At 42.6% G+C, this 15,400-nt stretch overlaps 1 protein-coding gene across 1 annotated transcript in view; it reads right to left on the reverse strand.

The window, feature by feature from the left end:
• Positions 1 to 4,693: 4,693 nt before the first annotated feature.
• The window catches only part of TTLL10 (tubulin tyrosine ligase like 10), a 68,721-nt gene continuing 58,014 nt past the window's right edge, over positions 4,694 to 15,400 (reverse strand). The window contains exons 9-12 of the mRNA XM_069741246.1: positions 7,873 to 8,013; positions 7,440 to 7,556; positions 6,082 to 6,175; positions 4,694 to 5,505 (exon numbers count right to left, since the gene is read on the reverse strand). Coding sequence (XP_069597347.1) covers positions 4,826 to 5,505; positions 6,082 to 6,175; positions 7,440 to 7,556; positions 7,873 to 8,013 — 1,032 coding nt within the window. The 3' untranslated portion in view covers positions 4,694 to 4,825. The remainder of the gene's footprint in view (positions 5,506 to 6,081; positions 6,176 to 7,439; positions 7,557 to 7,872; positions 8,014 to 15,400) is intronic.

Genomic DNA, 15,400 nt, shown 5'->3' on the forward strand with positions numbered 1-15,400 from the left:
CCCTCAGGACTGGGCGTTTTCTCTTGCGTCAGGAGATCCTGCATTGAGTAATATCGATGCGTTTTTCCTGGCGCTTGGGTTGCTGTACGATGAGCCTAATTCAGTGGATCAGGCAGAAAAAAATTTGCTGGCTCTTTGTCAGGCTCAGGATGAGATAGAGGTATATTGTCAGAAATTTAGAAAGTGGTCAGTGCTCACTCAATGGAATGAATCTGCGCTGGCAGCAATATTCAGAAAGGGTCTCTCTGAAGCCCTTAAGGATGTCATGGTGGGATTTCCTATGCCTGCTGGTTTGAATGAGTCTATGTCTTTGGCCATTCAGATCGGTCGACGCTTGCGTGAGCGTAAATCTGTGCACCATTTGGCGGTATTACCTGAGCTTAAACCTGAGCCTATGCAGTGTGATAGGACCTTGACCAGAGTTGAACGGCAAGAACACAGACGTCTGAATGGTCTGTGTTTCTACTGTGGTGATTCCACTCATGCTATCTCTGATTGTCCTAAGCGCATTAAGCGGTTCGCTAGGTCTGCCACCATTGGTACAGTACAGTCAAAATTTCTTCTGTCCGTTACCTTGATCTGCTCTTTGTCATCATATTCTGTCATGGCATTTGTGGATTCAGGCGCTGCCCTGAATTTGATGGACTTGGAATATGCTAAGCGTTGTGGGTTTTTCTTGGAGCCCTTGCAGTGTCCTATTCCATTGAGAGGAATTGATGCTACGCCTTTGGCCAAGAATAAGCCTCAATACTGGACCCAGCTGACCATGTGCATGGCTCCTGCACATCAGGAGGTTATTCGCTTTCTGGTGTTGCATAATCTGCATGATGTGGTCGTGTTGGGGTTGCCATGGCTACAAGTCCATAATCCAGTATTAGATTGGAAATCCATGTCTGTGTCCAGCTGGGGTTGTCAGGGGGTACATGGTGATGTTCCATTTCTGTCAATTTCGTCATCCACCCCTTCTGAGGTCCCAGAGTTCTTGTCTGATTACCGGGATGTATTTGATGAGCCCAAGTCCGATACCCTACCTCCGCATAGGGATTGTGATTGTGCTATCAATTTGATTCCTGGTTGTAAATTCCCAAAAGGTCGATTGTTTAATTTATCCGTACCTGAGCACACCGCTATGCGCAGTTATGTGAAGGAATCCCTGGAGAAGGGGCATATTCGCCCGTCATCGTCGCCATTAGGAGCAGGGTTCTTTTTTGTAGCCAAGAAGGATGGTTCACTGAGACCTTGTATAGATTATCGCCTTCTTAATAAGATCACGGTTAAATTTCAGTACCCCTTGCCATTGTTATCTGATCTGTTTGCTCGGATTAAGGGGGCTAGTTGGTTCACAAAGATAGATTTTCGTGGTGCGTATAATCTGGTGTGAATTAAGCAAGGCGATGAATGGAAAACTGCATTTAATATGCCCGAGGGTCATTTTGAGTATCTTGTGATGCCGTTCGTACTTGCCAATGCTCCATCAGTGTTTCAGTCCTTTATGCATGACATCTTCCGAGAGTACCTGGATAAATTCCTGATTGTGTACTTGGATGACATTTTGATCTTCTCGGATGATTGGGGGTCTCATGTGAAGCAGGTCAGAACGGTTTTTCAGGTCCTGCGTGCTAATTCTTTGTTTGTGAAGGGATCAAAGTGTCTCTTTGGTGTGCAGAAGGTTTCATTTTTGGGGTTCATCTTTTCCCCTTCTACTATCGAGATGGATCCTGTTAAGGTCCAAGCCATCCATGATTGGACTCAGCCGACATCTCTGAAAAGTCTGCAAAAGTTCCTGGGCTTTGCTAATTTTTATCGTCGCTTCATCTGCAATTTTTCTAGTATTGCTAAACCATTGACCGATTTGACCAAGAAGGGTGCTGATGTGGTCAATTGGTCTTCTGCTGCTGTGGAAGCTTTTCAAGAGTTGAAGCGTCGTTTTTCTTCTGCCCCTGTGTTGTGTCAACCAGATGTTTCTCTTCCGTTCCAGGTCGAGGTTGATGCTTCTGAGATTGGAGCAGGGGCTGTTTTGTCGCAGAGAGGTTCTGATTGCTCAGTGATGAAACCATGCGCTTTCTTTTCCAGGAAGTTTTCGCCTGCTGAGCGAAATTATGATGTGGGCAACCGAGGGTTGCTGGCCATGAAGTGGGCATTCGAGGAGTGGCGTCATTGGCTTGAAGGAGCTAAGCATCGCGTGGTGGTATTGACTGATCATAAGAACTTGACTTATCTTGAGTCTGCCAAGCGGTTGAATCCTAGAAAGGCTCGTTGGTCGCTGTTTTTTGCCCGTTTTGACTTTGTGATTTCGTACCTTCCGGGCTCTAAAAATGTGAAGGCGGATGCTCTGTCTAGGAGTTTTGTGCCCGACTCTCCGGGTTTGTCTGAGCCGGCGGGTATCTTCAAGGAAGGAGTAATTGTGTCTGCCATCTCCCCTGATTTGCGGCGGGTGTTGCAAAAATTTCAGGCTAATAAACCTGATCGTTGTCCAGCGGAGAGACTGTTTGTCCCTGATAGGTGGACGAATAAAGTTATCTCTGAGGTTCATTGTTCGGTGTTGGCTGGTCATCCTGGAATCTTTGGTACCAGAGAGTTGGTGGCTAGATCCTTTTGGTGGCCATCTCTGTCGCGGGATGTGCGTACTTTTGTGCAGTCCTGTGGGATTTGTGCTCGGGCTAAGCCCTGCTGTTCTCGTGCCAGTGGGTTGCTTTTGCCCTTGCCGGTCCCGAAGAGGCCTTGGACACATATCTCTATGGATTTTATTTCAGATCTTCCCGTTTCTCAAAAGATGTCAGTCATTTGGGTGGTCTGTGATCGCTTTTCTAAGATGGTCCATCTGGTACCCTTGTCTAAATTGCCTTCCTCCTCTGATTTGGTGCCATTGTTTTTCCAGCATGTGGTTCGTTTACATGGCATTCCAGAGAATATCGTTTCTGACAGAGGTTCCCAGTTTGTTTCGAGGTTTTGGCAAGCCTTTTGTGGTAGGATGGGCATTGACTTGTCTTTTTCCTCGGCTTTCCATCCTCAGACTAATGGCCAGACCGAACGAACCAATCAGACCTTGGAAACATATCTGAGATGTTTTGTTTCTGCTGATCAGGATGACTGGGTGTCCTTTTTGCCTTTGGCTGAGTTCGCCCTTAATAACCGGGCCAGCTCGGCTACCTTGATTTCGCCATTTTTCTGCAACTCTGGGTTCCATCCTCGTTTCTCGTCAGGACAGGTTGAGTCTTCGGACTGTCCTGGTGTGGATACTGTGGTGGACAGGTTGCAGCAGATTTGGACTCATGTAGTGGACAATTTGACCTTGTCCCAGGAGAGGGCTCAACGTTTTGCTAATCGCAGACGCTGTGCGGGTCCCCGACTTCGTGTTGGGGATCTGGTTTGGTTATCTTCTCGTCATATTCCTATGAAGGTTTCCTCTCCTAAGTTTAAACCTCGTTTCATTGGTCCGTATAGGATTTCTGAGGTTCTTAATCCTGTGTCTTTTCGTCTGACCCTTCCAGATTCTTTTTCCATACATAACGTATTCCATAGGTCATTGTTGCGGAGATACGTGGCACCTATGGTTCCATCTGTTGACCCTCCTGCCCCGGTTTTGGTGGAGGGGGAGTTGGAGTATATTGTGGAGAAGATTTTGGATTCTCGTGTTTCAAGACGGAAACTCCAGTATCTGGTTAAATGGAAGGGTTATGCTCAGGAAGATAATTCCTGGGTTTTTGCCTCTGATGTCCATGCTCCCGATCTTGTTCGTGCCTTTCATGTGGCTCATCCTGGTCGGCCTGGGGGCTCTGGTGAGGGTTCGGTGACCCCTCCTCAAGGGGGGGGTACTGTTGTGAATTCTGTGGCAGAGCTCCCTCCTGTGGTCACAAGTGGTACTTCGGCTGATTCTCTCTGGGAGCTTCCGTTTGTGGAGGAAAGTGGTACTGCTGCTTCTGAGTTTCCTCCCTCAGCTGATCTTGTGAGCTCGTTAGCTTCTTCTCTACTTAACTCCACCTAATGCTTTGATCCATGCTTCCTGTCAATGTTCCAGTGTTGGACTTGTTTTTCCCTGGATCATTCCTGTGGCCTGCTGCTCTGCATAGCTAAGTTTTGCTTATGTTATTTTGTTGCTATATTTCTGTCCAGCTTGCTTTATTGGTTTTTCTCGCCTGCTGGAAGCTCTGAGACGCAGAGGGACCACCTCCGTACCGTTAGTCGGTGCGGAGGGTCTTTTTGTCCCCTCTGCGTGGTTATTTATAGGTTTTTGTGCTGACCGCAAAGTTATCTTCCCTATCCTCGTTCTATTCAGCTAGTCGGGCCTCACTTTGCTAAATCTGTTTCATCTCTATGTTTGTGTTTTCATCTTACTCACAGTCATTATATGTGGGGGGCTGCCTTTTCCTTTGGGGAATTTCTCTGAGGCAAGGTAGGCTTATTTTTCTATCTTCAGGGCTAGCTAGTTTCTCAGGCTGTGACGAGGCGCCTAGGTTCTGGTCAGGAGCGCTCCACGGCTACCTTTAGTGTGGTTTGATAGGATTAGGGATTGCGGTCTGCAGAGTTCCCACGTCTCAGAGCTCATTCTGTTATTTTGGGTGTTTGTCAGATCACTGTATGTGTTCTGACCGCTATGTCCATTGTGGTACTGAATTGCCTTTCATTACAGTTTTCATAACAGTAAGTGACACATTGCTGGAATCAGGGTCTCTGCACCTACATCATGCTGATTAACTGCTATATGAAGCAAAATGGGATCAAAGACAATGAGGAGAATTTCTTTTTTTTTGCTCTTAGTGTTCCTTTTAACAACACAGAAATGCATTTCCCGTACTTCACACTGACTTTATTGCACATTTTGGACTCAGTCCTTCAACGATTCTAAGGTTATCTGGTCACTGCTATTAGTATCTTGTAGACAATTGAGCCCCCTGGTATCTTCATGCTCCTGACGGGAACCTGCACTGGATCGTTGAGGTTTCTGTCCTTGGCTGATGACGGTGCTGGTGGTTGTCATTATTTCAGGTGTGCTCCTCTTCATGTATTGGGGAGTTTTTCTGCCGATGACTCGAAACCTTTGTGGACATGTGAAGGATATCTTGGCTACCATGGTCTGTTGTTCTGTTTTTCCTCTTCTTTGGCTCTCCTCTGTTACACAGTTTGAGGGGCTTTCATTCTTGGTTTTATGGCTTCTCGTATAAAGAGTTAAGTTATCGTAAAGTCCTGTCATGTTGATGGGAGTTATCGCCAACGTTGCCCTCTGAGGAGACCTCGAGAAGGCTCTTTTAGTTATAATGTGGTGACTGTTGTCTGAGGAAGCTTTTAATGGTCTTTGAGGCTTTTCGAGTTGTTTCGCGGGTCTATGAAGGTTTTCTGTTGGCACGGTCTCCTGTGTCTTCACCGGACTGCTGGTCCTGGGCCAGATAAATTTTATAGTCTGCTCATTTGTATCTCCGTTATATAATAGTATGAACTTGCTTTGAGTATTCAGGGGTAAAATGTGATGGCTTTTTATGCTTTTTTTGAAGATTTCGAGGGCCAAATCTATAAAAGAAAAAATAGGAGAACGTTCTGTAAAGCAGGGCTAAAAAGAAAGTGAGGTTAAAAACAATCATAGGTCTAAAATCTCAGTGACTATGAAAGATATTGTAATAAATGGACTATCTCCTAATCACTGTATTCAGAAATCATGTTGTCTTACCACCAAAAATATCACTACAAAGTGCTGTCCCCTAGCTGACTCCTTTTTGTGTAACCTGATTGTCCTCTTTGTCTTTCTGCTCCTGAGCTCCTGTCTGCCAAGCTGCATATACAGGCTTTAGTTCACAGCAGACAAGCTATTGGACAATGGCAGATGCAATGCATACTGGGGAAAAGAAGTTTCCTACAGTGCTGGCTGAAGGCTGATGAAAGTTGCCGAATGCCCTAAGAGCATTTTCAACATGTTGTGGGTGTGAGAGCATCAACACTGTTTTTCTACAGGTTTCTACAGGTTTTGTGTGAAAGGACAGGTTCAATTTTTGACTGTTATCTAAAGCCATCATTTGATTATGCTGCCTTCTGTAAGACCGGCATATTACATATGCACATCTATGTCAAGTCCAGATAAGAGCAACTTACCAAGAGTCTCATTGACGACACTGGGGATGACGTCTTTCAATACCTCGCAGTTGGTGTGCAGGGCAGGGTTACAGTTCATTTCCAGGAGCCACACCTGGAAGTTGAAAATGGGGAAGTTTATTTCATGTACAAACATTTACAAAGTTATAGAATGTTACAGACTGAAGTCAAACCCAAAACTCAAAGCCTTCACTTTACTGGGCAATGGTCTCAGATTTGGCCGCCATAGAAGCCTAATTGTAGGGGAACAACTCGGAGGTATCAACTCCAGCCACCACCTGGTGACTTAACGTCTCGATACATATTAGATGAAAATGAATCACCGAACAAGTGATCATCGATGGTCCACGATACATCAAAATGGATATTTTGGCTGATAAAACAGCCAGTGGCAATCATCGTCACAGAAATAATCCAACATGCCTCACTTATGTTTGAGCAATGATGAATATTATAGGCAGTTGTTTGGAGGTCAAAATGGTCGATTATTTCATTGACCTAACCTGTGATCGTTTGGTGTGGTCGAAACCGGACATTTCTTTCAACTCTAATGTGTATGGGTTCCAGTGATGTAACTTGAAGCTCGTGGACTGCAATGCAGAATCTCCAACAGACTCCACATCCCAACTATCACAGGTCTTGAATGGCATTGGTCTTTTCATGCAAGCCAAAGGAAACTTTTGGCCCCCTCTTAGGCTCCATGCCTCATGTGAGACATCAACTCCTACACCCACTATAATTATCCCACCGGTGAGCTCTTTTGGGATCTCAAAGGCCCTGCTGCTACATAAGAAAGTACCAATATTGTAAATGGCGCATGATATCTTGAGTCCAGTTGCAAAATTTGCCACTTCATGTCATTATCCATTTTCACAGAAAGTTCATGGTTTAAGGTGTGAAGATGGCAGTATCTTAGGACTCGAACTGTCTTTACAACATGGGAATACTATAGTCAGACGTAGCACATAACAGTATAACTTGCTCCCAAAGCCCTAGGACATATATATTTTGATCATAGCTACTACCAGAGTCGGACTGAGGTGCCCATGGGCAACCAGTGGCATCGATTCTGAGGGCCCATTGTTCAGCTAAGTGGAATATTTCCTGACCCTTTTTCAAATATTTGCCTCTAACAATAACAATAATGGTATCCAAAAAAATAATAAAGGTATACCTTCAAACCCACAGAAATGTTGAGTATATGCAAATTGGTGTTGCCGGTAACGCTTGAGCATGTATCCATCACCCCTTTTGTCTGTTTTATTCAATAAAGATGTAATTTTACTACTGGTGAGTGCCTTTTTTCTACTCTATATTTCCACCAATAATGACAGATTTCCTAGGCGTGCATTTAATACCTTAAAATCATCATCGATCAGGAAGTCACAGCCGATAAGGTCAAAGAATCCCCGGCGGCACTCCAACTTTGATTTCACGCTCAGGAAACAGTGGATCATTATCTGCTGCATCCTTTTCTATCAGTGACAGGAAGACAATGACATAAGATGAAAACAAGAGTGAACATTCCTGCAGAACCATGCTTCCTATATTCGAGATGACCGGCTCGTCAGAAAATCTTTCGGCAAAGGGTCTACAGCCCAACTGTGGATGCATCATGTCTAATGACACGACTGCAGCACTCAAAGCCTAGGACACAAAATATCCCCAAACGTTGGATGTTCAGTAATATACAATGATGAGGGTTCCTAGAAAGGACTTGTAGACAAAGGAATGCTAACAAACAGTATTGCTTCTTCTTAAATCTCTGGTCGGTCATCCCTGTTGTCTCACCGTAAAGGTATTCAGGACCCATTCTTTAGGTAGACCTTTCCTTTCGGCAAACTTCTCATTCACGTAGCTGTTGAATCTTTCCATTGTCCATACTGTCTCTTCTTTCAGCTCGTTGTAAAGAGGGTTTTTCTTCTGCATGTACTAGGAATAAAATTAAAAAAATAGAATACTCAGCAGAGAGATGTTTAAGTCTTCAAATTGTCCATTCAAGATCTGCAGCAAACAGTCATTTAGTTGATTCTCGTTAATGTATCATTGGCATTTGAAAATGAGAATATAGTAATGGCTGTACAAAAATACAGTATTTCTACCAGTAGGTGGCATAGATTTGTAGTAGGCATGTCTAAATGAAAATCATGTGGACTCTGAACAGCAACCCATGTGGTTAGGCATGGTATTACAAGTAAACATGCAAATAGCTAATAACTCTGCGACATTTATATCACTGTGATTGCTTTTAAGATGCATAAACTATAAAGAGTGAGACAATCACATAGCTATTATTATTAACTTTTTTATGAAGAGAGGAATTAATGACACTTAAAGAAAAACAGTTCACTTAGCACATCAGTCAGAAATTAACTGAATATACTGAAATTACAGGTATAATGCTAGCTGATCCCCAGTAAGTGGCGGGGGTAGAGAGGTAACAGTGGTCACTGGATCTTGAGAAAGCCCAAAATGCACCAGTATACTTAAAGTCACATGGTACATGAGAACTCGGATAGAGAATTTGCATTGGAGCTGGTAAACGTGGATGCATAGGGGAAAACCTAGGGGAGAACTTATCTTATGGATATAGATAGCCTAGGTGATGTCTCCTAGGTTATCCATATCGATAAGATAAGTTCTCCCCCTATCCATAGGATACATTATCTCCTAGGTTATCCCTATCCATAGGATGTTAACATCCTATGGATAGGGATAACCTAGGAGAGACCTGATTCTATGGATAGGGATATCCTGGGAGAGAACATCCTATGGATAGGGATAACCTAGGAGAGAATATCCTATGGATATGGATAACCTAGGAGAGAACATCCTATGGATAGGGCCAACCTAGGAGAGAACATCCTATGGATAGGGATAACCTAGGAGAGACCTGATTCTATGGTTAGGGATAACCTAGGAGAGAACATCCTATGGATAGGGATAACCTAGGAGAGAACATCCTATGGATAGGGCTAACCTAGGAGAGAACATCCTATGGATATGGATAACCTAGGAGAGACCTGATTCTATGGATAGGGCTAACCTAGGAGAGAACATCCTATGGATATGGATAACCTAGGAGAGAACATCCTATTGATAGGGATAACCTAGGAGAGAACATCCTATGGATATGGATAACCTAGGAGAGAACATCCTATTGATAGGGATAACCTAGGAGAGAACATCCTATGGATATGGATAACCTAGGAGAGAACATCCTATTGATAGGGATAACCTAGGAGAGAACATCCTATGGATAGGAATAACCTAGGAGAGAACATCCTATGGATATGGATAACCTAGGAGAGAACATCCTATTGATATGGATAACCTAGGAGAGAACATCCTACGGATAGGGATAACCTAGGAGAGAACATCCTATGGATATGGATAACCTAGGAGAGAACATCCTATGGATAGGGCTAACCTAGGAGAGAACATCCTATGGATAGGAATAACCTAGGAGAGAACATCCTACGGATAGGGATAACCTAGGAGAGAACATCCTATGGATATGGATAGCCTAGGAGAGAACATCCTACGGATAGGAATAACGTATGAGATAAGATATTTTATGAATAGGGATAATTTAGGAGAGATAATTTATCATATGGATACAAATAACTGAGGTGAAAAATTATCCTATGAACAACTTGAACATTTGGCAAAACCCTTTGATGAAATGTTGCACCTTGTTATAATGCAGCCAACACTTGGTCACTGAGGAACTTTCTCCTCTACTGTTCAGATTTATTTTCCAGAGCCTCCTTTCAGCCGGCAGTTAGACCAGCAGTTCTTATTTCATTGATATGTGGCACAGTAACACCTGCACGGTTGAAGGCAACGTATAACAATTCATTGAACTTGGAAATGTCATATTGCAGTGCAAGACGTCAGCAAAGACATACCAGGAACCCAAACAGGACGCAGCTGTCAGCTTATACAGAGCTTCCATTACTTTACTCCTAGCCGCAGCAGTGAGTCCTCCGGAGGTATGGAGGCATAAAATATGTAAGGAGCCTTTTACATGACAAACATAAACTCCCAGTAAATATTTACATCCTTGAGTCGTTGTCTTTTTGGGTTTTTTTGCAAAATATGTTTCAGTCCCCACAATGGTTGTCACATTAAATTCTCACACACCTGGGCCAGTATCTGGGTCTTCAGAGCTACGTGACTTCATGGCTTTGGCCATTAACGTTAATCAAAATCAAAATAAGTCAAGCAAAGTATTGTAAAAAAAAAAATCAATAAAAATATAATAATGATAACAATAATATTTTTTATTTTTGGAATCTTTTTTACAGAAGAATTGTTATTTTAAAAATAGAGGTTTCTCTTAAAGGGGTTGTCCAGCCCAAACCAATAAGTCTGTGGTCCGGCTGTGTGACTGCAGACTTATGAATTCCCCCCAGCACACGCACTGTGTGTTGTGGGGATTCGCCGGTCTCTGACCCGGGACTGGGAGGTATGTACACTGTGTGCAGAATTATTAGGCAAGTTGTATTTTAGAGGATTATTTTTTATTATTGATCAACAACTATGTTCTCAATTATTATTATTATTTATTATTATAGCGCCATTTATTCCATGGCGCTTTACATGTGAGGAGGGGTATACATAATAAAAACATGTACAATAATGTTGAAGAATACAAGTCACAACTGGTACAGGAGGAGAGAGGACCCTGCCCGCGAAGGCTCACAATCTACAAGGGATGGGTGAGAATACAGTAGGTGAGGGTAGAGCTGGTCATGCAGCGGTTTGGTTGATCGGTGGTTACTGCAGGTTGTAGGCTTGCTGGAAGAGGTGGGTCTTCAGGTTCTTTTTGAAGGTTTCGATGGTAGGTGAGAGTCCGATGTGTTGGGGTAGAGAGTTCCAGAGTATGGGGTGATGCGCGAGAGAAATCTTGTATACGATTGTGGGAAGAGGAGATAAGAGGGGAGTAGAGAAGGAGATCTTGTGAGGATCGGAGGTTGTGCGCAGGAAAGTACCGGGAGACGAGGTCACAGATGTATGGAGGAGACAGGTTGTGGATGGCTTTGCATGTCATGGTTAGGGTTTTGTACTGAGTCGATGGGTAATGGGAAGCCAGTGAAGGGCTTGACAGAGGGGAGAGGCCGGGGAATAGCGGGGGGACAGGTGGATTAGTCTGGCAGCTGAGTTTAGAATAGATTGGAGGGGTGCGAGAGTGTTAGAGGGGAGGCCACAGAGCAGGAGGTTACAGTAGTCAAGGCGGGAGATGATGAGGGCATCAACCCAAAAGACTCATAAATATCAAAGCTTAATATTTTTGAAAGTTGGAGTGGGTTTTTTTTTTAGATTTGGCTATCTTAGAAGGATATCTGTTTGTGCAGGCAACTATTACTGTGCAGAATTATTAGGCATCTTAATAAAAACCAAATATGTTCCCATCTCACTTGTTTATTTTCACCAGGTAAACCAATATAACTGCACAAAATTTAGAAATAAACATTTCTGACATGCAAAAACAAACCCCAAAAATTAGTGACCGATATATAGCCACCTTTCTTTATGATGACACTCAGCAGCCTTTCATCCATAGATTCTGTCAGTTGCTTGATCTGTTTACGATTAACATCACGTGCAGCAGCCACCACAGCCTCCCAGACACTGTTCCGAGAGGTGGACTGTTTTCCCTCCCTGTAGATCTCACATTTTATGAGAGACCACAGGTTCTCTATGGGGTTCAGATCAGGTGAACAAGGGGGCCATGTCATTATTTTTTCTTCTTTGAGACCTTTACTGGCCAGCTATGCTCTGGAGTATGGAAACAGGAACACATGGGCTACTTGCACAGTGAACAAGTCTGTATGATCATGTTCACACACCACCAAGAAACCTGAAGACACAAAAGAGAATAGTAAAACCAAAAACACTCAGTTTGAAAAAATGTTGCAGTAATCCGCAAGTGCTAGTAAAAGATGTAAAAAACAGGGTATTTGGTTGATACGTTTTTTGCAAAAAATGTATACTAAGCTGCTCTACCAATCTTCACGGTATACCCTTATCAGAGCAGTCCTAACTAATGTATGCAATCCCTATCTGATGTATTTAAAAACCTGATCATCTGTATATAACCTGTGTGAACAGGGTTCAGAGAGGAAAAATCCATGTGTGCATACAGGGTAGAACAGCTTTTGTGCAGATAGCCCAAGAGGAGTGGTGGAACTCCCCAGTCTTGTAGACACAAGAGAACAATTATGGAAACAGGAACACATGGGCTACTTGCACAGTGAACAAGTCTGTATGATCATGTTCACACACCACCAAGAAACCTGAAGACACAAAAGAGAATAGTAAAACCAAAAACACTCAGTTTGAAAAAATGTTGCAGTAATCCGCAAGTGCTAGTAAAAGATGTAAAAAACAGGGTATTTGGTTGATACGTTTTTTGCAAAAAATGTATACTAAGCTGCTCTACCAATCTTCACGGTATACCCTTATCAGAGCAGTCCTAACTAATGTATGCAATCCCTATCTGATGTATTTAAAAACCTGATCATCTGTATATAACCTGTGTGAACAGGGTTCAGAGAGGAAAAATCCATGTGTGCATACAGGGTAGAACAGCTTTTGTGCAGATAGCCCAAGAGGAGTGGTGGAACTCCCCAGTCTTGTAGACACAAGAGAACAATTATGGAAACAGGAACACATGGGCTACTTGCACAGTGAACAAGTCTGTATGATCATGTTCACACACCACCAAGAAACCTGAAGACACAAAAGAGAATAGTAAAACCAAAAACACTCAGTTTGAAAAAATGTTGCAGTAATCCGCAAGTGCTAGTAAAAGATGTAAAAAACAGGGTATTTGGTTGATACGTTTTTTGCAAAAAATGTATACTAAGCTGCTCTACCAATCTTCACGGTATACCCTTATCAGAGCAGTCCTAACTAATGTATGCAATCCCTATCTGATGTATTTAAAAACCTGATCATCTGTATATAACCTGTGTGAACAGGGTTCAGAGAGGAAAAATCCATGTGTGCATACAGGGTAGAACAGCTTTTGTGCAGATAGCCCAAGAGGAGTGGTGGAACTCCCCAGTCTTGTAGACACAAGAGAACAATTATGGAAACAGGAACACATGGGCTACTTGCACAGTGAACAAGTCTGTATGATCATGTTCACACACCACCAAGAAACCTGAAGACACAAAAGAGAATAGTAAAACCAAAAACACTCAGTTTGAAAAAATGTTGCAGTAATCCGCAAGTGCTAGTAAAAGATGTAAAAAACAGGGTATTTGGTTGATACGTTTTTTGCAAAAAATGTATACTAAGCTGCTCTACCAATCTTCACGGTATACCCTTATCAGAGCAGTCCTAACTAATGTATGCAATCCCTATCTGATGTATTTAAAAACCTGATCATCTGTATATAACCTGTGTGAACAGGGTTCAGAGAGGAAAAATCCATGTGTGCATACAGGGTAGAACAGCTTTTGTGCAGATAGCCCAAGAGGAGTGGTGGAACTCCCCAGTCTTGTAGACACAAGAGAACAATTATGGAAACAGGAACACATGGGCTACTTGCACAGTGAACAAGTCTGTATGATCATGTTCACACACCACCAAGAAACCTGAAGACACAAAAGAGAATAGTAAAACCAAAAACACTCAGTTTGAAAAAATGTTGCAGTAATCCGCAAGTGCTAGTAAAAGATGTAAAAAACAGGGTATTTGGTTGATACGTTTTTTGCAAAAAATGTATACTAAGCTGCTCTACCAATCTTCACGGTATACCCTTATCAGAGCAGTCCTAACTAATGTATGCAATCCCTATCTGATGTATTTAAAAACCTGATCATCTGTATATAACCTGTGTGAACAGGGTTCAGAGAGGAAAAATCCATGTGTGCATACAGGGTAGAACAGCTTTTGTGCAGATAGCCCAAGAGGAGTGGTGGAACTCCCCAGTCTTGTAGACACAAGAGAACAATTATGGAAACAGGAACACATGGGCTACTTGCACAGTGAACAAGTCTGTATGATCATGTTCACACACCACCAAGAAACCTGAAGACACAAAAGAGAATAGTAAAACCAAAAACACTCAGTTTGAAAAAATGTTGCAGTAATCCGCAAGTGCTAGTAAAAGATGTAAAAAACAGGGTATTTGGTTGATACGTTTTTTGCAAAAAATGTATACTAAGCTGCTCTACCAATCTTCACGGTATACCCTTATCAGAGCAGTCCTAACTAATGTATGCAATCCCTATCTGATGTATTTAAAAACCTGATCATCTGTATATAACCTGTGTGAACAGGGTTCAGAGAGGAAAAATCCATGTGTGCATACAGGGTAGAACAGCTTTTGTGCAGATAGCCCAAGAGGAGTGGTGGAACTCCCCAGTCTTGTAGACACAAGAGAACAATTATGGAAACAGGAACACATGGGCTACTTGCACAGTGAACAAGTCTGTATGATCATGTTCACACACCACCAAGAAACCTGAAGACACAGTCTTGTGTCTACAAGACTGGGGAGTTCCACCACTCCTCTTGGGCTATCTGCACAAAAGCTGTTCTACCCTGTATGCACACATGGATTTTTCCTCTCTGAACCCTGTTCACACAGGTTATATACAGATGATCAGGTTTTTAAATACATCAGATAGGGATTGCATACATTAGTTAGGACTGCTCTGATAAGGGTATACCGTGAAGATTGGTAGAGCAGCTTAGTATACATTTTTTGCAAAAAACGTATCAACCAAATACCCTGTTTTTTACATCTTTTACTAGCACTTGCGGATTACTGCAACATTTTTTCAAACTGAGTGTTTTTGGTTTTACTATTCTCTTTTGTGTCTTCAGGTTTCTTGGTGGTGTGTGAACATGATCATACAGACTTGTTCACTGTGCAAGTAGCCCATGTGTTCCTGTTTCCATAATTGTTCTCTTGTGTCTACAAGACTGGGGAGTTCCACCACTCCTCTTGGGCTATCTGCACAAAAGCTGTTCTACCCTGTATGCACACATGGATTTTTCCTCTCTGAACCCTGTTCACACAGGTTATATACAGATGATCAGGTTTTTAAATACATCAGATAGGGATTGCATACATTAGTTAGGACTGCTCTGATAAGGGTATACCGTGAAGATTGGTAGAGCAGCTTAGTATACATTTTTTGCAAAAAACGTATCAACCAAATACCCTGTTTTTTACATCTTTTACTAGCACTTGCGGATTACTGCAACATTTTTTCAAACTGAGTGTTTTTGGTTTTACTATTCTCTTTTGTGTCTTCAGGTTTCTTGGTGGTGTGTGAACATGATCATACAGACT

Source organism: Ranitomeya imitator, chromosome 10 (assembly GCF_032444005.1).
Source record: "Ranitomeya imitator isolate aRanImi1 chromosome 10, aRanImi1.pri, whole genome shotgun sequence".
Lineage (NCBI taxonomy): Eukaryota > Metazoa > Chordata > Amphibia > Anura > Dendrobatidae > Ranitomeya > Ranitomeya imitator.